The 27312-nt window shown below is 32.6% G+C and overlaps 2 protein-coding genes across 2 annotated transcripts in view; both read left to right on the top strand.

Moving 5' to 3' along the window:
- Positions 1-6505, top strand: part of LOC140447441 (protein FAM135A) — a 90497-nt gene extending 83992 nt beyond the window's left edge. Inside the window, 4 exon segments of the mRNA XM_072540089.1 lie at positions 2840-2924; positions 2926-2997; positions 6201-6406; positions 6409-6505. Coding sequence (XP_072396190.1) covers positions 2840-2924; positions 2926-2997; positions 6201-6406; positions 6409-6473 — 428 coding nt within the window. The 3' untranslated portion in view covers positions 6474-6505.
- A 5490-nt stretch (positions 6506-11995) lies between these two features.
- On the top strand, positions 11996-20033 carry LOC140448769 (uncharacterized). The gene is made up of 5 exons (XM_072541883.1): positions 11996-12020; positions 14745-14941; positions 15736-15923; positions 16774-17029; positions 19911-20033. Exons 1-5 carry the CDS (start codon positions 11996-11998, stop codon positions 20031-20033), a joined length of 789 nt encoding a protein of 262 aa, XP_072397984.1.
- Positions 20034-27312: the final 7279 nt, after the last annotated feature.

Raw genomic sequence — 27312 nt, 5'->3', positions numbered from 1 at the left:
GTCTTATGTTCAGTCTTAGTTGAGAATTCGATGAATTTAGACACGCTTTTGATAAACGATTTTGTTTGTAAAATATAGTAGTGGACCCGTTTCTTTTGCAAAGTAGGTACTATATTTCGAAGTAACGTCGAGATCAAAGCATTTTTATTCGTATACGCGTTACGGCTACATATTATTTGGAGTGCACGTGGGGTGCACCTTGTAAACTGTTTTGTTGTGATATAAGCAGCCGAAAATTACTTAGTGGAATTAATGGGGTAAGTGACTGGCAACATTTAGCTATTATTTTAAAAAGACATGAATCTAGTGCAGCTCGTATAAAATATTCTCAAAAACTGTTTGAACTATCTACAGCATTAAAAAAAGGATTAACAGTTAACTCTGCTCATCAAAAATTATATGAAATGGAGAAAAGACATTGGGGCGTTGTTGTTGAAAGATTATTATTAATTGTAAAATTTTTATCTAAACAATGGTTAGCTTTTAGAGGATCATCCAATAAGTTATTTGAACCAAATAATGGAAATTATTTGCAGTTGGTTGAAATGATTTCTAAGTTTGACGCTGTATTATCAGAGCATCTTCGTCATGTGGAATCCAAGAGTACAAATATACCACATTATTTAGGATGGCAACACCAAAATGAATTATTGTTTTATTGGCAAACTCTGTTCAGGACGTTAACCTAAAAAAATTCGAGAATCTAAATATGTTTCTATCATATTAGATTGTACCCCAGATATAACGCACGTAGAATAAATAACAATTGTAGTAAGATGTGTTTCAACTTCAACACCAGTTCAGATATTTGAATACTTCTTGGTCTTTTCTACTGTAACTGACGTAACTGGACAAGGTCTGTTTGAATTTATAGAAAATAAACTGAATGAATTAAATATAAATATTAATAATTTGCGTGGACAGGGTTACGATAATGGAGACAATATGCGTGGTAAACACATTGGATTGTGAATAAAACCTTAGACAAATATCCTCGAGCATTTTTTATTCCGTTCTGCGCATAGTTTAAATCTGGTGGTGAATGATGCAGTAAAAATAAGTTTTGAGTCAGTGGAATTTTTTAATACTGTACAGGAACTATATGTATTTTTTTCTTCTTCCCAATATTAGATGGAACATTTTATTAAAGCACCTTCCAAAGTTGACATTAAAAGCATTGTCGGACACGCGATGAGAGAGCCGGATCGATGCAATCGCACCATTAAAAACCCAGATTAGTGAAATATATGATGCTTTAGAAGAATTGCAAAATGATAACACACGGGATATAAATACTAGAACTTTAGCAAAATCCCTTAAAAATAAAATTTGGAAATTCAAATTCATGTGTTCTGTTGTAGTGTGGCAAGATATTTTAAGTAAAATAAACGTGGTTAGCAAAATCCTTCAAAGTCCAAAATTTTACATAAAATCTTCACTTGATGCACTTGATAATTTAAAAAAATATTTCATAACCAAACGTTCTGATGAACATTTCAAAATTTTTGTAACCGAATCCAGAGATATATCTACAAAAAGCTAACATAGAAGAAGATTTCCCTAGCTCCTCTACCGAACGAATTAGAAGAAGAAAAGTGCATTTTGAGTATGAAGGAGCTGATGAACCTATATTATCTCCGGAATTGTCATTTAAAATAATTTTTATTTTATGATTTTGGATGCTGCCATAACAGCAATTGAAGAACGGTTCCAATTACTTCAACAGCACAGAGACATTTTTAGTGTAATATATGGCATAACCAAAGTTAAAAGCGATGATGAACTTAAAACCAATTGTGAGAAAGTGAATCAAGCCCTTAAAGACATAAACAGCTCAGAGGCTGACATTAGTGCAACCGTGAAAGATTTATATGAAGAGATTAAAGCTATTCAACCATTTTTTTCCGCAGAAAAAAGTCCTAGTGATATTCTTGAATATATTTACGAAAATAATCTTGTATCAACATTTCCAACTTAGCTATAATAGTACGTATATTCCTAACTCTACCTGTTACTGTAGCTACGGGTGAGCGGTCGTTTTCAAAACTTAAGATTATTAAAAACTATTTGTGATCCTCAATGAAGCCAGATAGACTTTCTGCTTTAGCAATTTTATCTATAGAACATGAAGTGTGTGCAACATTGGGCATTAAAGATATTGTCAAAAAGTTTTCCGAGACGAAAGCCCGAAAAGTGCGTTTTTAGTTTTTTTATGTGTTTATGTTTCTATTCACGGTTTATTTTAATTAATGGACGTTTAAATTAGGATATACATATTCTGGACGTTGGATCATGGAGATTAATCTAAATGTTCAAGTATCAAGCATCTTCTGCACATTTCTTTAAATAATAGTATGTATGTCTAAAGTGTTAGAAGGGGGGCGGCAAATATTAAGTTGCACACGGGCGGCCAACACCTTATCGGCGGCCCCTGGCTAATCATTGAGTGCGTTGGCTACTTCACTAGAATTCTATCGCCGTAGCCCTCATCAATACAACAGTAATTCGCACTTTTTCATTTAAAACCATCTGTTTTCAATATAACAACTCAAACTTTTCAATAAAACTCAAGTTAACTGAATTATTTCAAAACTATTTGGCACTGAGAAGTTTTATTTATTGAAGACCTTCGTGACTAGATAACATACCAATTGGTACATATGGTTGAACTAGTATTGATAAGGATTTATTGGTAAGCAATAAATTTGAAATCCCCGTATTGTAGAATAGGCATATCCCGGTTTTTGTACGATTCGGACCATCCATTTACGAGATAATTAGACATTTTCTGACTTTTTTTCACTATGTATATAGGTGTATTATATATACTACTTTTCAGGAATGTGGTTTATGCAAAAGTGGAAAAAATCCGGGTCGCTTCTGCAACTATGCCTAAAAGATTCTGTCGATCCAAGCAGTCGTTTTATATCGTTTGAGTCAACGCAGTACGTTGCACCACTTCAAAAATATTCTCCTGTGTGGTTCTGGCCAAGACAGGTAAGTACTTTATCGATCGATATTCCAAAGACGTATAATATTATAGACTCAGTCACTAGTATATAAAATGTCACAAAAATGATTGCCTTTTTTGTGATTGCATAATGTTATATGAAAAGCAAATTTAATTTTAAATTTTTGGATTCGGCTAGTTGTTTACTTTGTACTCAGCCAGAGGCCTTCTACAGGTCAATAAAGCAAATTTTAACCTTATAGTGTGTCTATTATCATCCATCCACCGTGTGTCATATCGTATATCGCTATACGTTCATAAATAACGAAATGATGTGTAACGCCCTTTTGGTAGTCGTAGTCGCTTTGTTTGTTTTTTCTATCTTAATATATTCGTTATATCCCCCCTTCATTTGTTATGTCGCATGTTAGGATTCGGTCAGTTGTTTATTTTGTACTCAGCGCGAGGCTTTCTTTAAGACAATAAATCAAAACTTGTCTTACAGTAAATATATTTTTATTCATAGTATCCTATGATATCTTCTATGTCGCTATACGTTCATTAATATTAAAGATACTGTGTACTGCCCTGTTGGTAGCTGTTTTATTTGTTTTTTCTATCTTAATATATTTTTTATTTCGTTATCTTTCATTTAACACATCAAACCCTCAAATCGACCAATAACAACGGAGATATGATATAATACCCTTTTGGCATTGTCGCCATGTGTGTTTTTTTTATCTTAACATATTCACTACCCCTTCTCTTTTCCAATGATGTATCATACGTCACGATCCGACGATCTATGCTACATCCACCACAAAACACTAAAAAACTATTTAAATCATCAATACGACTTTTTATCGCAAAATAGTGTCAGCTATTCTTTCCGTACAGTTGTTTTAAACAACGTTAGGTTAATAATATAAATACTCGTAACAATAAAGTGCATGTGAACACATATCTAAATGGGATAAAAAAGACCAAAGAAAGTCTATTTATTGACAAAAAAATACTAAAATAAATAAAAAAAGTGCCTAAATTAGCATATTAACTTGATACAAAGAAGCAATGTCATTACGAAATATGTAGAAGTGATATACACGCTCTAAATCAATTATAGGCAATATATATTATTTTATAAATTTTCTAAAGCCTTTATTTTTTTATAGGCAATGTTATTTCTTTATTAAATAAGTATATTATTAAATATTTCTTTATAAATTTATAAACCAGTAACGTATGAGGTATAATATATATTATACGTCATTATCAAAATTGTTAGCAATAAATCAATTGTATCGTTTCAAAACAAAATATGATTGAAATGTCAGATTTATAAAAATATTTTAAAATCAAAATTACCTACAGTCCATCTAATTTACTTACTGTTGCACGTCATTATCATTGACAGAAATCGTAGTTGACATAGTTGTCAAAGTATTAAAAAATCCTGAATCCATTTTAAATCAAATAGGTCACATAATTATTGCAAATTTATAAATAATGAATCAAAGAAGTTATCATCTCTTACAACGACTATTTAAATTCTTACTTGGCATTGTTTAAACAAAACACACTAATTTTGTTCTAAAAAGAACATATTTTATTAAATAGGTAAAAATATAAAACAAGAAGTATTCACTTAAAATTCAAAATAATAAAGTACAAAAAGTGTCAACATGGCAAATGTCAAATAAGTGTTACCAATTTATGAAAAATATCACCTTCGTTCTATTACAGTTACAGTGTGTTCCGAACAAATGTTCTTCATAAAAACGCTTTATAATGCATTTATACAAATTAAATGAAACATATTATTGTGTATTTCTTTAAGTTAACATTTATAGAAATCTTTAAATATTATTTCTACGCTTATATAATATGTCTAGTGGCTGTAATGCAGTGTAATCGACAAAGTGATTCTAAAAAAGAACACACCTACCGCCTAAATATTCGTGTTGGTATCATGTAATCTCATGGCTATGACGCGGATGACGTGCAACTGTAATTAAATTAGATGAAGTTAAGGTTGATCCGGTATTTCTCGAGTTATTATAAAAAAGTTTTAAAACAATTAAATGACGTCTTATGAAATATATCTACGAACAAAACCAGCATGTACCTTCTTGCATATAAACCAAATAAATATAAACTAACATAAATTATTTTGCAAAATAAATCTTACCTTTAAGTTAGAACAACCAAGAATTTTGTCAATTTTGCAAAAAAAAATAATAATAAATATTCGTATTAGTAATTATCTATGTAATTAATATGTCATTAATATATGTAAATAATATTGTTAGTATTTTTAATTGAACGTATCATTTCAAGAACAAAATATAAATGAAATGTCAGATTTAAGTAGTTCAGATTTTCTTTCCTAGATGGCGCTAGGAAAGAAGGTTTAAATCTAAAATAACGTAAACCTTTACATTGTTTTATAATAAATTCTACCTTAAAATATTATTATAATTAATTATATTAATATATCATTAATACAGTAATATTATTTAAAATTAGATGGCGCCGTTAGTGACCGGAATTACAGTGTGACTGTCACTGTCATCATAGCCTTTTATATAGATAGATAGATACGTTGATAGTCAGTGAAGGCGTTTAGTTTATTTAATAAATAAATTATTATACATTATACCTACTGAACACTTTTTTTACATTTTCCCTTCACTTCTTTACGAAATTATGAAGTTCTTGGGAACGATTTATTTTTATTTATATTTCTTTCATCAAGAACTTGCTTGGCTAAGGCTAAGATTTTTCTTCTTCCTTATCCTTTCTTTCTTCGACCTTATCACTTTCTGTGATATAGTGTTTCTGCTTTTTTCGATTATCCTTTTTTGGAATAGGTATCTTGTGGAGTCATCCTGTAAGCTTTCGACTTTTATCTTTGTGGTGTATTCTGGTGTTTTGTTATCACATATATGTGTTTCATTCGGATTTTGCACAATACCAATTTTCTTATATAGCTGTTTTATTCCTGGAACTATATCATTGCCAGGACGGGCGTTAAATCACCCATAATGAATATATATTAATTATTTGGGGTCTCGTTTATTACAGTCCATCTCGTTTATTTTGTGTTAAAAAAAAATCATTTTAGTCTACGTTACAATATTAAGCATTGAGGTGAAAGCGAACGATTTATCTATTTCGCTACGCGTGCTTATCTATTATGGTGTATTTAGAATAAAGATTATTTTAAACGTTCTAATACTATATTCCGCAGATACGTGCCACTTCATTCTGCCAGGATAGAGCTGTGCAAGGAATCACTGAAAGACACTTCAGATCAGGGAACAATTTTCAGAGAAATGGTACACAACATAATTTCTCCAATAATTGCTCAGAAGGAGGTGAAACTGATTAGGTACGACATCCACCACGCCCTGCCCAATACAGCCAATGCTCTCATTGGTCGAGCGGCGCATATAGCAGTTTGGATTCTGAACTTTTTATTGAAAAATTTATGGTTGTTGTGGGTATCAAATATTTCCGTTAAATTTATGATATTGTTTTTTAATAAAAGTTTATAATTAATCGTTGTGTTGTTTAATATTATTACTTGTAAAAGAACTGTTTGTCAAAAAAAATCATGAGAAATAATATTACCTACCTAACACCAATAATTTGCGTGGTAAATACAACGAAAAGATCGCCAAGTACAGAGATCTAGAAATACAAGTCAGGAGACAATGGAGAATGGAAAGTACCCAGAAATTACTTATTATTCTATCTACTACTGGTGTTATTCCCAAAAACCTACTAGAGAACATAAAACAACTGAGTCTAAATGAACATCTCTACAAGGCCATGCAAAAAGCTGTACACCTAGCAACGTCCAGATGTGCACGAAAATTTTTGGGAGATACTCCTACATACCTAGTCCCCTATGGCTCGATAATACGGAAATAGTTCCATCAGAGCTCAATCCTTTTGATACCGTAGGTATCTGGGGACAGTGAATTTTCCGCTTAGAGGGAGTGTGAGCCGTATGGCTAAATCTGTAGAAATAATCTAATAATAGTCAAACAAAAATAAAAGGTGACGAATTGTACGAAAAAGTAAAAGATAACCTTTTATATCGCAGCAACAAATAATTAAATTCTAGCTACTGTTTATTATCATATGCTTCCGGCAAAAACTGACTAAGCCAAAATTTGCTTCTTTTGAAATCTTTTTATTATCTTTCAATTTAATTTGATTCTACATTTTTAAATGAATATTTTCTGATTTTAAATAACCACAAAATTCACGTTAAGTCATAAGTTAGTATCTAAATTTTAAGAAATGGTTATGACCAATATAATGTTATTCTTAGTCTTACAGTGGCGTACGATTTTTTTCTGTAAGAATGAGATGTAGCTATATTAAAGAATTTTTACAAATTATTTGTACTATTTAGTCTCTTCCTACCGCTACAAAATTTCTAAACAAATATGTCGGATCGGCTATAATGCAACTGAATAATTTAGACATCGGATTAAATGGACTAACAAAAGGCAAACTATGTATACAGTATGCTAAAATTAAATAGCATAATTAAATTTACTATTTAAATGGAAATAAGCCACAATTAAAGGTTAAAATACGTTTATTGACGTTTAAATTTCCACTTCGGAAATCGTTTTCAAAATACAAACAGTAAATTAAACAAATTTTGTTTTTTTGTTACTTGGTGAAAAATTCTTCCAATAATTTAATTTTATCTGACTCATTTACATTGACAATTCAGACATACATTGTATATTTTAAAGTAGACGACTTTAAAATTATATTGCCAATATTGCTGAGTTGCGTTCCTGGGACGACTTTACTTGTAAGATAGTTCATTCGATTACATGAAATCAACTTTAACTTGAGAATATCCGTCAGAAAAAATCATAGCATGTAATTCGTCTTTAAAGAGACAAACACATGCCATGATGACAGTAAAAATCTCCTGTTAGTGATTCCATAGTAAATTATGAGGGAAAAACCAGGAAAAAACCAAATAATACTATTCGGACATGGTAAGTATTTGGTCGTGCATTTACAAAAAAAAATAAATCATGTAGCTACGATCACGGTACGATGTAAGATCCTGCAAGTTTTGACCTGATGGACATCTTCACCCCGGCGTTCAACTTCGCCCCAAATTCAAGCGAAAAGTGCATAAGTTTTCAAATTTTAAGATTATAACGAAATTTAAAAACTTATTCAAAATTAGTAACTGGTAGTATTATCTACATTTAATGATTCGTTGAAATATTACCAACAGTTGCCAATAATATTTTTAGTAAAATGATTTTTATATCAAAGTTTAAGAATATTCATTGTCTTATAAATTAAATTAATAATTTCGAGGCCGCGTTTTTAGTATATACAAGAAAAGAACTCCTAATTTTTACATAAAATATGTTCAACATACATTTACAATGAACATAATTAGCATAAACTTTACTAATATTAATAACAAAAAAAAATACGCATGTTAGAAACATTTTCGAACTTTTCAATAGTAATACCACTAGTGATTCAATTTTCGCGATAAGTCTGTCGATTTACTTCTACACGAAACTGAGTTGATTGAAAACACCACGAGTCCGTAGGACGAGTGGTGTTTTCTTTAAGAAACTCAGTTGAGTTTAGAAATAAAAGACAGACTTATAAGCTAAATTAAATCACGAGTGGTATTTTATTAGACTATTTCATGAACAAAGTGATAGGTCAAAAATTCAGTAGAATGAGAGGAAGGAATTTAATAATAATACATTTGATCTTGGTAACCCAAATCTACCCATTTTTTGAATAATTCACAATTAGTCATAATCATGAAATATTTATTATAACTATAAATAATTTGTTATAATTATTTTTTACCTATAACAATAAATAATTTGTACACGAAAAAAATACATTATTCTCGACTATAATTATTATAAACGGTGCAATTGTAAAAATTTTGAATAGTATGACCGTTATTAGGTGGATACAATGTATTGTTGCTATTATTACTTGATGTACTTGGAGTATTCCTAAAAGTATTCACTATGTTCTGATGATGTTCGGCACTAAGATGTAAATACGGTTTCATCGAGTTCGAACTTCCATGTCCAGTAATTTTCATAGCTTGTTGTTCACTAACGCCAGATTGTAGTAACTGACTAACTGCAGTGGCACAATTAGAGTGATTCGTTATTTTCACTTTTTTAGTGTCTAATCCTATCTTTTCTGCAGACATTTTATTGATTTATATATATATATATATATATATATATATATATATATATATATATATATAAATATAAATCCACACAGAACATCATAAATTGTCTCCATATATAAGATTTAGATTTTCTTGTGTTACTCGGTATAATAATTTATAACTTCGTTTGAAGTACCACCGAAACGACTCATTTTGACTACAATACGACTACAATAATTTTTTTGGCAAACGTCAAACTTTGCTTTGCGATCGGTATCCATGGTTACGTCGTTGAAAACACGAAGCTGATAGACCAATCAGAATTGAAAGACAGTTGGTGTTTTCGCGATAACACAAGCTGTCTTTGGTTTGTGATTGGTCAGATTATGTAAAAATTTTAAGATGAGTGAAATAGTCAGTCAAATTCATGATACTGTTCTAACAAGATAAGTCAACGCGCATGTTCTTGCATCTCTCTCACACACCTGTGACATAAGCCCGAGACAACTTTAATGATGCCAATTTAAATGCTCTATCTGTTGCTATCCTGTGTGATTCAAAACGTACTGAATGATATTTTTATTTATTCATTGATGTAGTAGAGACTTTGTATATTATATTGTTATATAAATTTTGTGGTGAAAACATTCAGTTTACTGTCTTAATACCACCTAATTTATTTATCGTACGCAACTTCCTCTCTACTACCTGTAGCTACTTTATAAAGAAGATTAATTATTTGGTTGCCATAATGTATTGTGCAGTGGTGGGTTGTTTAAACAATTATAATAAAAAAAGTAAATCTTTTTAGAAGTGACGTTTTTTTGTGTTTCCTAGAGATAAACAAATGCGTAAAGTATGGGTCTTCAAGTGTTTTCAGCGAGACAAATTTAATGTAGAAACCGCGAGAATATGATCAAAACATTTTACAGAAGCTGACTATTGTTCAAAAAAAACTATAGTGGAATATTACTGCTAATAGTATAATTAATTATTATGAAATTGTTACTGAAGAGATCTTTTCCTCGCTAAACCTTCCTAGTGGTGACACAGAAATTAACCCTGAAAATTTAATTGACAGTCATCGGGATTTTATTAATTCGAATATAAAAGACCTGGAATGGGATTGATTGGAAAATTTAGCCGGTTTCATTGCATTTAAGTTACAAAAAAAAAGAAATACTTGGATATATTCCGGACGCTAACGATAACTCGTTTAGTTGGGTAAACCACGTTTCTGAGGGTGGTTTACTCAAACCAACACTGGAATTTGTAACTATATGTAGTGAACTGGAACATATTTTTCGTAACTATAATAACAACAACAACAAATTAAAAATAACTAAAAATTATTTAAAAAATCTAACAGAAGCTGCAAAATACGTAAATGTTAGCGAAGATGTAAAATTACTTTTTTTATATGTAAAATCTATTTAATACTAATTCTAATTAAAAATATTAAAGATAATTATTACAATATCCGCAAGAGAAAAATCCCGAAGATTGTAAAATAAATGTCTAAATGATATTCATAAAGTCTGAAGTATGACCTGCTTTTACTTATGTTTCAAATTCTTTACATTTTGCCGGCCTTTTATATTTAATTTATGTTTTGTAGCAATCTCTATTTTGTTTGTAATACACACAATCAAATCGAAGATTCATATATTTCTTTAATTAAATTTACAAATTACTTATTAATTTTCAAACCACGTTTTCACAGAAAGTAGCTAGTTGTGACTTCTTAGTACACGATATGGCATCGAGGTATACTTACCGTTAACAGTTTAAGTTTCGAAGTTGTTCATTACAGTAATGGAACAACGTTGCCATATGAAGCATCGTTAAAATAAGATCCACACAAGTCCCCTGGCTTTGTCTCGCTATGACGTCATGCGCAAAGTCGATTAAAATTAGAACGTCAAGTGAGCATACCTTGTTTGTTATAGTATCATGGTCAAATTCACCTCAGCGCTCAACTACACCCAATTTTACGGTAATTAACAAAATATGCAAAAGATTAAACTTTAAGACTTTAAGAGAAGATTTTTTACTTATAAACAATTTAAAAATGAAAAATGACATAATCTACAAAATAATTTACAGAAAAATCATAAAAAATCTTTTAAAAATAAGAGTTTGTAAAGTTATTTTTGCAATTGTTATTAAATGAAACTTTTTGTAATTTTTACCTATTTGTGTTATTTTTACAATAATTAAGCAACAAATTAACAAAAATAACTTTACAAGCACTTATTTTAAAGGATTTTCTATGCTCTCTCAGTAAAATTGTGTTACTTTTCCATATAATTCACCTGTCTTCACCTTTAGTATTTAAAATCAATTAGTGATCTTACATTGTTTATAAATAAAAAATGACATTTAATCCTTTGTATATTTTGTTTACCTATTACATATTGTTATCACCAAATTTATCAAAAGCAGTTGTTAGGTACCTGTATCAAAGAGTCTCTTGTCAAAATTGTTACTTCCCTGGTCTAAATTTCCTCTCGCACTGAAATTTGCAGATTCGTATAAGAAAACTAACTTTTGTCGATTAAAAATGCTTAAAAGAAAACGGTAAATAACATATCGCTCGACTAAGCCTGACCTGGATTTATCACTAAGAAAAATTCAATGTGTTTGACATAGATATTAGAAAACAGGGAATCGGAATGATGGTACCTTGCTCCGATATTAATTTATATCGTGTATTTTTCAAATTCTAATATCGGAGATGATTTATATTCACGAGAAAATCAAAAATATTAATATCTAGTCACGAATATCATTTTTTATACACGCAAATAAGACCGTCAGATAACTTTTGTTCTGCTATGCCAACTGATGAATCTTTGACAGGTAAGTAAACTTATCAGATTTTTCAAAAGAGTAGTTAGAGATTGTATTGAAATATGTAAAAATAAATAGTTTTTCTAATATTATATATTTAATATTATATATTAATAAAAATTTTATATATCAGGCCTAGGTGATAGTCGCAAATTGACTAAGTTAACAATATTGTTTATAAGCGAGTATCGTACTATATTTTATCCATGACTTCTTCGTAAACAAAATAAAGGAAAAGTGCGCAAATGTTTTGAAACTTCCAATGGAAGAGAAAAAAAATAGCATTTTGTCATTAAATTTTTGTTTTTGAATTGTTTATTGGTAGGTAATAAAAACAAATTAAAAAATTGTGAAACTTTATAAGGAATCTTTGTCTTCTACTGTTAATAGTAAAATAGTGGTCAATTAAGTTTAACGTGATTATGAATCATTCGACGATGATATACATAAAAGAGGATCAGAAATGACAACTACCGAAGAAAATAACGTGAAAATACACCTATAGCATCGATGAATAAAGATGTACGAGATTAATAAAAATGTGAAGAAAAAAAGAATGCCTTTTTACAATACAGAACACAATAAACATAACAGGCCTACAACCATTATAAACGAATAGGAAATTAAACGAATACTTCAGTAGACAAATAAAAAAGGAACACTGGCAGAGCTTCTCAAAATAGATGGAACACGACTTCTAGGGAACACCAGAAATGACGATAAAGCAAGAAATAAACATTGAGGAGGGAGAGGTAAAGGTTAACGAAATTAAAAAATAGAATATCCCCAGAAGAGGACAGAATATAAAACGAACTCCTAAAGTACGGAGGACCAGATCTGACCAAATAATTATTAAAACTAATCCAAACAATAATAGAACATAACACCATATTACAGAGTACTATGCTGTTGTGAGAGACAAAACCAAGTGCTCTAATTATAGAGTCATCTCCCTACTTAATACAGCATATAAAATCGTATCGAACATCCCATTAAGTAGACTGACACCGTTTGTAGAAAATTTCATGGGGGAATACCAAGCCGGTTTCAGAAAACATAGATCGACCATAGATCAGATCTTTACTCTAAGACAGCTGCTTGAAAAAGGATGGGAATTCAATAGAACTATCCATAATCTCTTTATAGATTTCCGGCAAGCGTACGACAGCATTAAAAGAGATCAGATGTGGAATGCAATGGCAAAACTTTCAGTTCCAAAAAAACTTATCCAGCAGAGCACGGATAGGTAACAAACTCTCAGAATCTTTCGAAATAAGCAATGACCTGAAACAAGGAGATGCGCTGTCACCTCTCCTCTTTAATATCATACTGGATAAAGTAGTAAGAGCAGCACACCTTAAAACAGAATTACTGACAGTAAATGGACCAAAATTACTACTAGCATACCCAGATGACATTGACATTGTGGGAAACACTGTCACCAATGTGAAGAAGACTTTTAATAAATTGGAGGTAGAGGCAAAGAAAACTGGTTTAAGGGTAAACGAATAGAAAACCAAATACATGTGCATCAACAGACAAAAGGGACGAGTTAGAATAGGGCAAAATGTGACAATAAACCTAACAAAATGAAATAACTTTGAAAGAGTGGAATTTTTAAATATCTCGGAGCAACAATCACTGCAGATAACGATATCGCGGAAGAGATTAAAGGAAGAATTCAGGCAGCAAACAGATGTAGGTATGTACAGCCTCCATAATACTATTAAATCTAAAAGCATAACACGAACATCAAAGATTAGAATATATAAAACGGTGATTAGACCGGTGCTCATGTATAGGTGTGAGACGTGGACCCTGACCAAAGAAACTGAAAGAAAACTTAGATGTTTTGAGAGGAATCCTCAGAAGAATCTTTGGGCCTTATCACGACATTAATAGCAACCAATCCGAATGAGAACAAATGCTGAGGTCAAGAAGATGTATAGAGCGATCGATATAGTCCAAGAGATTAAATCCCAACGTCTAAGATGGGCTGGCCATGTCCATAGACTCCCTAATAACCGCCTTGCCAAATTAATATGGGAGGAAGTCCCCACAGGAAGACCCTTAGGACGTCCACGAATGCGATGGAGAGACAATATATGGTCAGATCTAGGAACAATGGGGCTGCCCACTGACCCAACTATTATGGACGACAGTTCAAGATGGAAGCAAGTTGTGCAGTCAGCCAAAACCCACGGGGGGTTGTAGTGCTACGAGAAGAAGAAGAAGAAGAAGGATGTCACAACAAATCATTCTAATATCTTTCTTCAAATAGGAAGACATATTTAATATAACCGCCAGAAAATTTAACACGTTAATTTCCATAAAATGGGAAAATTCGTTGTTATAACAGCAAATCTATCACGATATAAATTGGAGCTGAAGAGTCAGTTAATAGAATAGATGAAGTTTAAATATCCACAATCACACTATCTAGCTACGGAAAGCTTGAAACAGAAATGGAAGATCAAGTGAATAGAGCAAACATAGCCGCAGGATGCCTGAATGGAAAAATATGAAGAAATAAAAATGTCGGGAAAGAATATCTTGTATTATATGTCTATGGATAAAAGAGTACTGACTATTTTACACAAAGAACTTAATATGAAAAATCTTTGTATTACGTGGATGCTGCATGTGTGTGTATTCAATTTGAGAGTCATCAGACTGTCAACAAGAAATTTTTGAACTATAAATTTTGTAGATTTTTCTATTTTATACTTTCAGATTTCGAGTATATTGTAGAGGTTAAAAAAGAAGCTAGAATATGCTTTGGTACCACGATTCCAAGACGTACCAGTCCGATAGGCAAAGGACTCTCCTCTTACCAGAAAACACAAGTTAAGGAACTCTTTCCAAAAATTGGACCAGCATATTACAAAACTGAGCTTATAACGTCAGCACTATACCCAATAAATAATAAGGTATGATTATGGGAACAACACCTCGTACTGTAATATCCTTTTTTTTTATTTGAACGCCTTCCCTCATACCTGGCATACGTTTTTTCGATTTTTTAACCTCAGTTGCTTCTTCTTCTTCTTGAAGTTTATCTTCTTAACGCTTATTACTAAATATACACTTATTTTCCATTGGTTCTAATAATGATATTCACCTCTAGCTAACTGAAGAAAAATACTACGGCCTCCATAAGTACAAAAGAGTAAAAGATATAACAGAAATCCAGAAGAAAAAATAGATCGGTACTTAAGAATCAAACAGAAGCCCGCTGTGGGCTTGTGATTCTGTAAGGACGAAAAGCTATTTGTTTATTGCTTGTTAACTAAATGAACAAGAAAGTTTCTTCCATTTTTTCCAATAGCTTAATAATATTCTCTAGTTCGAAGTCGGACAATTTATTTAAATATCTCACCTCAGTGCACATCTCGCCCACTCTACGCATTAAACGTACATACTCGACATAGCAAAGTATTTATTTAATCTAAGCTATTTCAAAACAAATTGTTGTCTTAAAAATTGTTTATAAAATTAACTATGCTCAAACAAAATAAATTACGTAACTCCCAGTCTATAATATTACTTCAACATCGAACTATACTATGCTTCGACATAGACTAATTAATCTGAGTCTTTTCTTTTATCGGAGTATTACATCGGAACCATTTGTACATTTGTTACATTTACCATTTGTAAATTTTGTACATTATAATAACCTTTTTGTGCTTCCCTGTTCAATGTTACTTACAATCTGTTGCAGATAAGAAGTAAAGTGGGAACTTATCCTTTATGTAGTAAAGTTTGTAGATTTAAAGAAACCGATGGATGTCAAATACCTTCTCCAGGACGATATAGTACATGTAAATTTTTAACGAGGTTTGACAAAAATGGTACCTCGTCCTTTAAATCGCGGAAATTTAAAAAAGATAAAGACAACTCACATCCTGGGTAAGTTATAAGTTCACTATTTTAATTAATAATAATTTATATAGGTGTCTTTCTCACGAATGGACATTTTGACAGAACGACCCACGGTACATAGCTCTCTAGCATGTTATCTCCTGTAGGGAGAAGTATAAAGAGAGTTTCTAACCCCCCACGTGTCCGGGCCTTGAACTAAAACAGTTAGCGGCAAATTCAAAACGTATATTCTGAATAATGTACTACACTCCACACTGTAGGTAGAGTATCCATAATTTGGGAGATTATAGCGAAGAACAGGGGGAGAGGTTTCATTAAGATGTTAAATTAATGGAGCAACTTTATCAAGGCAGGTGGAATACTACTATGATCGCTGACTACCTCTAGAATTTGAAGAGAGACTGTTATTCAAAAGAATCTACATCCAGAAACTCAATAAAGAGGAAATTTCTTTTGACTTAAGGACAATTAACATTATATTAATTTGCGTAATGGTTGTAGAGAAGTAAAATAGACTCAGTTTTTAACCTGTAACCTAAGATATTTGTATTTTCTTCTTCTTAATATTTTCATTTATTAACCATAGCCACTAAAAGCAGACCTGTCTTTTTGCACAAAAGTTAGATGGCGATTTGTGAAAAATCTGTAAGTAATAGGGAAAATCCGAAGGCAGATTGAGAATGAACACAGATATCGTATTAGACATCAGTCTTGATGCTTTGGCAGTAAAAGGGTTAAGAATGAACACAGATATCGAGACTAAGCATCAAGACTATTAGATATTAGTCTTGATGCTTAAGCAGTAAAAGGGTTAATGTGATGTTGTGCTGTGGTGATAAATTCCTTCCTTCCTTGGTTAAATTCCTTAATTTTTTAGTCCAGGTACCTACAACCTTAGCAAAAAGACATGTAGAAGAACCAAAGTTATGAATAATTTCGGAGTCCCAGAAGTCTTGAACGCCGTCGAGATGTTCTGTGTAAATAAGCCCGTCGACAGGTGCCAAAAATGTGAAAAACTCTGCGAAGGTGATTACTGGCAAAAGGACCATATTATTTTTATTTGCCAGACTTGTTGGAGCGAAGAGAAAGCTTCACATGAAATGTTTCCGGACAAGATGTTAAAGGAATTTAAGGTAATTGTATATTTATTTTTACCAGTCAATAACTTTTTATATATTAATTAGATATGACCTGCTGGGGTCATTTTGTAGATTCAGTAAGCTGATCCTAGCCAACATGACAAGATCACGATTACAGAACGGTAGAATGTGGAACTTGGATATGATTTTGCCATATAGGAAGTTAACGACGTTAATGGTACTATTGGATAACCTGGACTTCCACATTACATCATTCTTACCATAAAGCTATTAATAATTATTCAGGAAACTTGCAGACAATTCAAGTCCTGCGTAGTTAGAGAAATTACTTCGAACTGCTTTGAAAGTGTACTTATATACTAATCAGTGTAGACCGAACAACCCAATACTTTGCAGATCACGAATACGATCATGCATACTTTATGTAGAGATCACGGATATAAGATTCGTAACCAATCTTGCCAGTCACTGAGCCGGATCAGATGGTAACTGTCCATCGCTATCTTAGAATTTCGATCATCTTTTGATAGTTAGCTGAGTGTTACGTACCTGGTGTTCGCTTTTCCTATAAATTCTTAGGAGGGGCATTCACTTTCCGATATTTAATCCGACTTGTGATTTAAGCTCCGAAGTTCGATCCGATATCGGACCGTGAGTGAGCTTGATGGGTTGTTGAAAATCTAGTTGTATGAGTCAGAACATTTAGAGGGACGATTCGAGGGTCCAACATCCGACTGGTGATGGAGTGGGGGCGTAAATGGAAGAGTCAGAAGTCGGATCAAAACTTTCCTCAGTCAGCGCTTGACCTTTGAACAGTGATGAAATTTCTGAATTTATTCAATAGAAATAGTCTTTGTTTGTGGGATACTAGTAGTGCTGTAAACGCAAGCCGAAATGTGCGAAAACAGCCTAACACCTGCTGAATGTGATGTTGAAGTACGAAAACACTGCCAACATAGCATTATGCGGTAGTTTCTGTAATCATCCTCATCAATGGCATTGAGCAACTTCGTGTCACAACACTTTACACGATCAACGAATAATTTCTTCATACATTTTTTTCTGAAACATCAGAAATGAAACGAATACTTTAGTTAGACAAATAAAAAGGGAACACTAGCAGAGCTTCTCAAAACAGATGGAACACGACTTCTACGAAACACAAAACGTAATATGGAGAATGGTCAGAGGTCAAAGAAAAGAGATGAACGAACTAATAAAAACGAAACACATTCAGAAGGAAACATGGGTAGACTACTTTCCATTCCTATTTGTTAAGAGTGACGATAATGAACCACAAATACCAGAGGTGAAGACAAACGAAAAAATAAATATACGAAAATGGTTGCGTTTCGATTTAATTTGAGCTTCTTACCACTCCCTGACACGTGTTTCTGGGTCTTCCCGTCATCAGAGAGAGCTTGTAAGAAAACTCAAACTAAACCAAAACGCACCGACTACTCTGGCAATTATAGAAAAAATAATTACCAGAGTATGCTACTAGAGACATCTAGTGATGAAAGATGAAGTTAAATGTGTAAGATCAGACGTATATAATAAATATAATAGAGGTCCCAGGACGTTGCCTTGCGGAATTCCCGCCTTAAAGGAATGGATTTTGGATATTTCTCCATTTACTTCTGTTTTGAACTGTCGGTTTTCAAGTATGATGTAAGAATTCGAAAGAATGGTGGTATTATTTAATTTTAACAAGAAATCCTTTATACCAAACCTCTAAAAGTATTTCTGCAATTTTTAAATTGTTAGGCCAATAATTACATCTTAATATTGCGCTAAATATATATATATATATATATATATATATATATATATATATATATATATATATATAATAAGACATTGAAGCTGAAATAATAACAGAAATTTGTGACCGTAAAAATCATTGGTTTGACGATGGATGCCAGAATGCTTACCCGACGAACTAGAACAACTGTAGAGAATTATCAGGCAAAAAGAAGAGAAGAAAAGAGGATATACAAAGAAAAGAAACGAAACCACTTAAATAATAGCGACCTATTAACAACAAGGAAAGATGTATTGAATAAATCGGTGGAATACTTTAACCAGGCACTTAATACAGAGGAAGAAGAAAACCTGGATGACGAAAGGGATGAGGTAAAGGGAATAGACGAGAGGGAAGAGGAACCACCAACGATTCTTAAAGTTGCACCATGCAACTACAACTCCTACGACCAATTGTTATAGAAAATAACGTCATCGAAGCGTCATGAGGACAAAGTGAACGAATTTGTATACCTGGGAGCACCTGAAAATAATACTAACGCAGAGATAAACCGCAGAATTTGCACAAATTTGCAAAATAAAACTCTACAGAACAATAATACGCCCAGTCCTAACATATGGTTCAGAGACCTGGACTCTAATAAAAAATAATGAAAACACGTTAGGATGTTTCGTCAGAAAAGTACTAATGGGCGGATCTATGGAGCAGTGAATGACAATGGAGAGTGGAGAAGATGATACAACTTCGAACTTTATAGAATATACCAGGAACCTGAAATCGTAAAACATATTAAGATAGGACGTCTGAGGTGGATAGGGCATATAATGCGAATGGAACAAAATGACCCAGCTTAAAAAAAAACGCTCCCTGATAGACCCTTTGGTCAGAGAAGAAGAGGAAGAATCAGAACAAGGTTCCTTGATAACATCGATGAAGACATGAAAAATATGGGAATACGTGATGGCGGAGAAAGGTCATGGATAGGGATGACTGGAGATAAATTGTTGAGGAGGCTAGGACCCACACAGGGTCATAAAGCCAGAATGATAATGATAAATATATATGTAAGGATTACTATACCCTTTTTAGACAATTCTTTTAGCATTAGATCATAGTTTAAAAATTTTAATTATGTATTTTTATTTTTAGAAAATCCGGAATTGCTCATTTATGCACGACCACCAAAAAACCGAAGCTGCTATAAAAACACTGCCAACTAAAAAGATTAAGAAGAAAATTCAAATAGAGAACTATTTGAGTCTATATTTATGAAAATTCATATAAGAATAAATATGTTAAATATGGGTTGTTCTCTTTTAACCGGTTTTATATCGTCGATATACCTCAGCGTTGATTTTAAAGGTCGTGGCATATTATCCAGCACGTAGCGTTTAGTTTCCGAAAAATATAATTTAAATGGTTTTAAATATGAACAACTCACACTGTCCGGAACGTATCGTTTCAGACACCTAACGTTTCCGTTCAGTATATTCGAAAACAATATTTTACTGATGCCGACGGCTACGTAGCGAGTCGTAACCGGTTAGTACGGATAATGTGAATTAGACGACTACGGCAAGAAATAAGGGCAAGCGAAAAACATCCAAAACCCTGATGAGAATTACTACTTTGAATATCAGATCACTCAACTCAAGGGAACAAGAAATAACTCAAATGCTGAAAGAGAAGGAAAAAAAAAAGAAAGAAAAAGATCAATCAAAATTAGGTAAATACATACTAATCTACAGTGGAGTAGCAAAAGAAAACAGGGCCAAAGAAGGTGTAGCCTTACTAATACACCAAAGGTACCAAAATCACATCAAAGAGTGCCAATAAAGATAAGAATGGAGAAGGAAGACCTGAACATCATCGGAGTATACGGTCCAGAAAATAACAAGCCTCAAACAACAAGGGAAGCGTTTTATGACCAATTACAACAAGTAGTAGATCAAGTCAGTGGACAGATGATAATATTGGGGGATTTTAACGCTCGAATAGGCAATTAAGTAATGTCCGGCATTAAACAAAAACATAACGAGAATGTTAAAAACGAAAATGGAGAACTGATGATCAACTTCTGCACGAATAACGAACTAAGAATAAACAACACATTTTTTGACACAAAGACCAACACAAATATACATTTAACAATACCCGTGGACAAAGATCTATGATAGATTGTGTTATAAACAACAGAGATATACATCCATCAAAAATAATTGACGTAAGATGCCTCAGCTCAGCAGATGTAGGTAGCGACCAAAGTCGAAGGACTAAATACGGAATCCACGGAATACTTTTACAGGAAAAGAATATCAGAGAAGATCGCTGGGAATGAAATGTTAGAAAACGATAACATCGAGGAAAGCTGGAAAAAATTTAAAAAAAAATAACATAATTAACGCAGCAACAGAATCACTTGGAGAGAGGAAATTAACGAACACTAACATATCAAAAAAGAAAACACCATCGTTTAGATAGGAAGTGAAAACAAAATGTGAAGAAAAGAAGAAAGCTTTTTACAATACAGAAGACAACAAACACAACAGGCACAGAACCACTATAAACGAATCAGAAATGAAACGAATAGTTTAGTTAGACAAATAAAAAAGGAACACTGGCATAGTTTCCCAAAACAGATTGAACACGACTTCTACGGAACTAATAAAAACGAAACACATTCAGAAGGAAACATGGGTAGACTACTTTCGATCCCTATTTGCTATCATTATTGTTACAAAGGTGACGATAATGAACCACCAACACCAGAGGTGACGACAAACGAAGAAATAAATATTGAGGAGGAAGAGGTAAAGGAAGCATTAAGGAAATTACAAAATAGAAAATCACCAGGAGAGGACAGAATACCGAACGAACTCCTAAAGTACGGAGGACCAAATCTGACCAAACAACTATTAAAACTAATCCAAAAAATAATAGAACAAAACAGAATTCCTCAAGAATGGAGATCAAGCATCCTAATACCTCTCTTCAAAAAGGGAGACAAATCGGACCCGGAAAATTACAGAGGAATTAATTTATTAAACACAACACTAAAATTAACAACAAAAGTGATAACAAATAAATTGAATAAAATTATAACAATAGCAGAAGAACAACAAGGTTTTAGGTCGGGAAGATCATGCACCGACGCTATATTTATAATGAGGCAAGTGCAAGAGAAATCATTAGAATACAACAAACCGGCATATCTATATTTCGTGGACCTTACAAAGGCATTTGGCCGGGTCAAATTAAAACACGTTATCCACTTACTGTACGCAAGAGAGATACCTCTAAGAATAATCAAAACGATCGAAAATATCTATCAAAACAGCACAGTAAAAGTAAAAGTAGACTAACCGACCCTATTGAAGCTGGCAATGCGATAAGACAGGGATATTCACTCTATGGTTCAATCTGATTATGGACGAAATAATAAAAAAGAACTAAAAAAGGATACCAAATAAGAGAAAAACAACTTAAAATAATCTGCTATGCACCAATTTAATATAACCGCCAGAAAAGTTACCATGTTAATTTCCCCAAAAAAGACAAAATGCATGGTTACAACAGCAAATTTACTAAGATGTAAATTGGAGCTGCAAGGTCAGATAATAGAACAAGTGATGGACTTTAAATATCTAGGCATCACATTATCTAGCTACGGAAAGCTCGAAACCGAAGTGGAAGATCAAGTGAATAGAGCAAACATAGCCGCAGGCTGCCTAAATGAAGCAATATGGAGAAATAAAAATATCGGGAAAGAAACGAAAGGCAGAATTTACAAAATAGTCAGACCAATAATGACATACGCGTCAGAAACAAGACCTGACACAAAGAGGACAAAAAGGAACAAAAAGAAACAGCAGAGATGAAAACACACAAAAATTGATGGTAGGACACTATAGGACATAGTTAGAAGTACAGATATACGACGTAGATGCAAGGTGGAGAACATCAAGAACTGGGTAAGAAATAGAAGAGTAGAATGAAACGATCATATAAGCCGAATGACAACAAATATAGTAGTAAAGACGGTAAGTGACGGTTCCCCAATAGGAAGACGATCAGTAGGAAGACCACGAAAACGATGGAACGACAACTTACTGGAGGCACATTAAAAAACAGTTCATGTCTATATAAAAAGAAGATGAAGAGGAAGAAGAAATTAATGAGTAAAAATTTTTGAAACAAAGCGCGTACGGTCCTAATTTCTCAGTCTATCGCCAAACTACCACACCTACCACTGTGCTGACATAAGCGGCATCACTGCGCGCCGGAAGACCAACACTGCATGCTAACTGTGGCTTCTATTATAATAATTGTATATTTCTATAAATGAATGTAAAATACATTATCAGTTATACCAGTATTTTTGCTTGTTTTCGATAGTGCTTTAATTATTGGGAGAATTTGCTCTTTAACACTTTCTCGGCGTAGCGGACCGTTTGTCAGAGCTTTCATCCCTACTCCAAAATAGTCCCAAATTCGTGAAATATACTGTAGATAAATAACCCAGGGCGTACTGTTTTTCACGTTGGAGAAATTAGTAGGCAAAATTTCTACAATTCAGTATTCCTTGTATGATAACCTACAATTCCAGAAGGCGCTGATACACTTAGCTTAGAGCGCCTTTTTCCTCCGTACCGATTTGAACTGGTTTGAAATTGAGTCGTTACAGCAGTAGCCTAGAAAACAGGTGTTAAATAAAAAGGAAATGGGTGCAATTTAAAAACAAACTAAGACGATATTCATGCTTGCATATAAAACAAACATGATTTTTGCATTCTATACATTTATTCCAGATAAATATGTAACCATCAAATATAACCGATATTTAAAAATTTTAAAATACCACAGAAATATATTTAACATATCAATTTCTCGATAACAGGGGATAAAAATGTATTTTTAAGTAGATATTTAACACATTTATAACATTCTTCGTATACTTATTACTGCATAATAATCGCCAGCGAGAAAAAAAGTTTTCCATTTTCGTACGGTGTTAAAACCGATCACGGAACAACACTTTGTTAATACACCGATCGATGGCGCATCGACATCATTCTAAGATACGATACTAAAGATAAGCCGCGTTGGCTCTTTCTAGTTGACGAGTACCGTATTATTACTTACCATCGTTCATTAAAACAGTCATTTTCTCTGAAATGCGTCATAAAAATTACAATTTCTATCCCTTGTTAGCGAGTTAGAATTTATAAAAGACAATTTTTAAATATGAAATCAAATCTATATTTTGATTGCTTTTGGTCTAATGTTCTTTCAAATCCACGCATGATGATGATCGCTCTCGAACACGAGCTCTTTATCTTCACAATTCCCGAGAAACCCTACTGACATTCACCATTCATCACAAGAGGTACCCTGAGGAATTATAATATAGTGAAAAACACAGGAAACAATAGGAATAGGCGTTAATGGTTTTAATTACAGAGTATCAATAGCTCTCAAATATATTTCTATAGTATTTTAAGAAGTATTGCTAGAAACAGTTTTTCTTTTAATTCGAAGACTAATTTAAATGTCCTTTGAAACCTCTGCCTTGGATTTAACAAGAAATAAAAGAGAGAATATCTGTGGACGCTTGTAAATTCCAATTGAACTGCATCATTTGCACCGTTTCCATTGTCCATGGAAAACCGCCGAAAACAAAACACGAGAACGTTCTACAAAGAGTTATAAAAATTACGGGAGTAGGGAACTGAAAAAGAGTCGCACGAGTTTTTTGAACAGGCTGGATGATTGTAGAGCTAGATAAAGCATAAAACGAAATACTAGTTATTAAGTATGTTCGACTAACGTCGAACAGCTCACTCGCCAGTGCGTTGGGATGCACGGAAATGCGTGGACAGTTTTGTGAAGCACGGTTAGAAGCGAGGTACCGCAAATTGAACCCACTCTACGACCAGCTCATACACACGCCGGTCACACGTGGAAAGGTTTGTCATCAGCGTACACTTTAGTTAGTCTTTCTTTGAAGTTTGAAATGTCTTCCTTGATAGTAGGAACTTTTAAGTCTCTTTCTATCACTTCATTGGACATGTATCAGGGTACCATTGGTAAAACTTTATCTTTTATCTAACTTTTTGGAATTTTTGAATCTTTGCAGAATTTCTAAGTTCAAATTGTACCACACGGATTTTATTATAGATTTTTAGATAAGTATTTTGTTTTCTGTTATTAGTTGCAATTTATGTAGGTTGTGTCCAAGTTGTCTCCTTTAAATAAGGATATGCTTCCGCTAAGTCAGTCTTCTATCCAGATGTATACCTAGATATTTTGTGGAGCCTGCTTGTGTTATAATCCAGCAAATAAAAAATAAAATAAGTCATACGCGAGATCACTAAGTTTATTGTATCGTTTAGCTGTCGCTATGACTTTTACCAGGAAGCGTGTCAATAGCAGAGAATTTACTGTTTATTTACGATACAATTACTGTTCTGTCAGTATATTACCCTCCTTATCTCTTCACATCTTTTATTTGAATTCTTTTCTACTTTTGTTCAATTTCTGCTAAAATTGTCTTGTCTCTGTTGGCTTACATAGTTCTTGTAGTTCTTTGTTCATATTTTCTCTCTTCTTTCTGCGGTGGATTTTTTCTTCTTTACGTAGTTATTTATATTCCTCTTTTGCGTGTCAGATTCTGTACCCTTGTTGCATCAGTAAATATGCTGTTTTTTTCTTTCCGTTGTAATCTGACATGCTTCGTCAAACCAGTCATTCGTTCTTGTTCTTTGTTTACGTTGCATGCCTAGTAATTCTTCAGCTGCTTCTTTCATGTTGATTCTGTACCTATCCCACTCTTCATTTATATTTTCATGTTTTAATATATTTAATTTAATATTTTTGTTTGTATCTTTGAGTCCTTCAACATTGCATCGTTCATATTTAGAACCTGTTTCATTTTTTTTTTGTTTAAAAGCCTGGCCCTTACCCTACTTTCGACCCGGTAGTGATCAGCATCAGCACTTGGTCCTCTCCTGGTGCGTTTATTATATTGGATTGGTGTATTGAGTCTACAATAATATGATCTATTATATTTACTGTAAGTCCGTTTGGTTTCCAGGTGCCTTTATATATCTTTTCGAGCGAAGTTAAAATTATACAATCGATTCCAAAAAAACTACTAAGTATGAAAAAAGAAGACATTTTTGATATCAGAGCAGCAAAAATATTTAAAATTCGTTATTTCCCAAGCACCAATTTTTTTCATTTTGTTGCGTTTGCTGTGTTACCATGCCTGTTCCATACGATGCAAGTTAAGCATTTACTTTATATTCCAGTTCTTCCTTTGGCGGAATTTTCGGTTCTTTATTGACGCTTGTAAAATGAAAGTATTTGCTTCTTTGCGTAGTAGCAGCAATCATTGATTTAGATGCTGATTCAGCTGTTGATTCGTATGTTGTCTTTATTTTGCCGTGCAAACAAATTTCGACTATAACTTCAGGACATTGATTAATTCCGCTATTAAATAGACTAACTCTTATTTTGACACTAAAGAAAATTAAAGTTTTCTCAAAAATAACTTTACTGATGAATACGTAGGATCAATTGCGGGGAGAATTGTATTTGTAACAATATGATTCATGAACTGCATGACTCGATGTATAACTTCTTCCAAATAAACACGTTTTGGCATGTTTTTAGAAGTCATTATGTACATAAAGAGGAAACAAGCATCTGCGGTTGGTAGTACTATAATAATAGTACTAGTAAATAATTAAATATCCTTCTGAAATAAAAAGAATATACTAATTTGAGTATTTTACATCTTTACATATTTTCCTACGCCCACTAATGATAGCATTCACAATTTCCGAGAATTCATGATTGACACGTGATTCCGACTACTTTCGACCAGTTTCGACTTGTGACTTCGAATGACTAATTTCGATATTTATTCGCTAGAGTATACTTGACTATCATTTAAGTATCTGGTGGACAACTTCACATTGCTTCATTTGCATTGATTTTCCACGTTTTTATGTCACGACTTGTAAATGTCGATTATTGAAGTTTACTGTCGTAGTTTATAATAATTAAGTCCATTTATTCATTGGAAAACTCGAACAGACATTTTAAACTGTTATCTGCAAATTAATAATTTTCTGCAAATTTCACAAAATTTATTTTAATTACAATGAGATAGATTTGCTTTCATATTTTCATCATTTACTTAATCAATAACAGTTACATACACTTTTCCTATATTGCGAATTGCAACCTCAGCTAAATAGTGAAAGAAATGTCCCACACAATGTTCTTTCGTAATATAAAAAAGAATTATCAATTATTATAAAAAATATATTTTTTATTTATCTAATAAAATAATCTCCTAATTGCTATAAACATTATTTAGGGTAAGAATATAATAATAAACAAAACAGTAAAAATTCATTCGAAATTACAATTAAATAAATTGTACCAATGAAACAGTGACGGAGCAACACTAACCAACATTTAGCTCTAACCCTTCACATATACACCACTGAATGAATGCCGATTTTCTGATCGTTCCGCCGTT

The sequence above is a fragment of the Diabrotica undecimpunctata genome, chromosome 8 (genome assembly GCF_040954645.1).
Source record: "Diabrotica undecimpunctata isolate CICGRU chromosome 8, icDiaUnde3, whole genome shotgun sequence".
NCBI lineage: Eukaryota > Metazoa > Arthropoda > Insecta > Coleoptera > Chrysomelidae > Diabrotica > Diabrotica undecimpunctata.
This window is presented reverse-complemented; position numbering and strand designations above follow the sequence as displayed.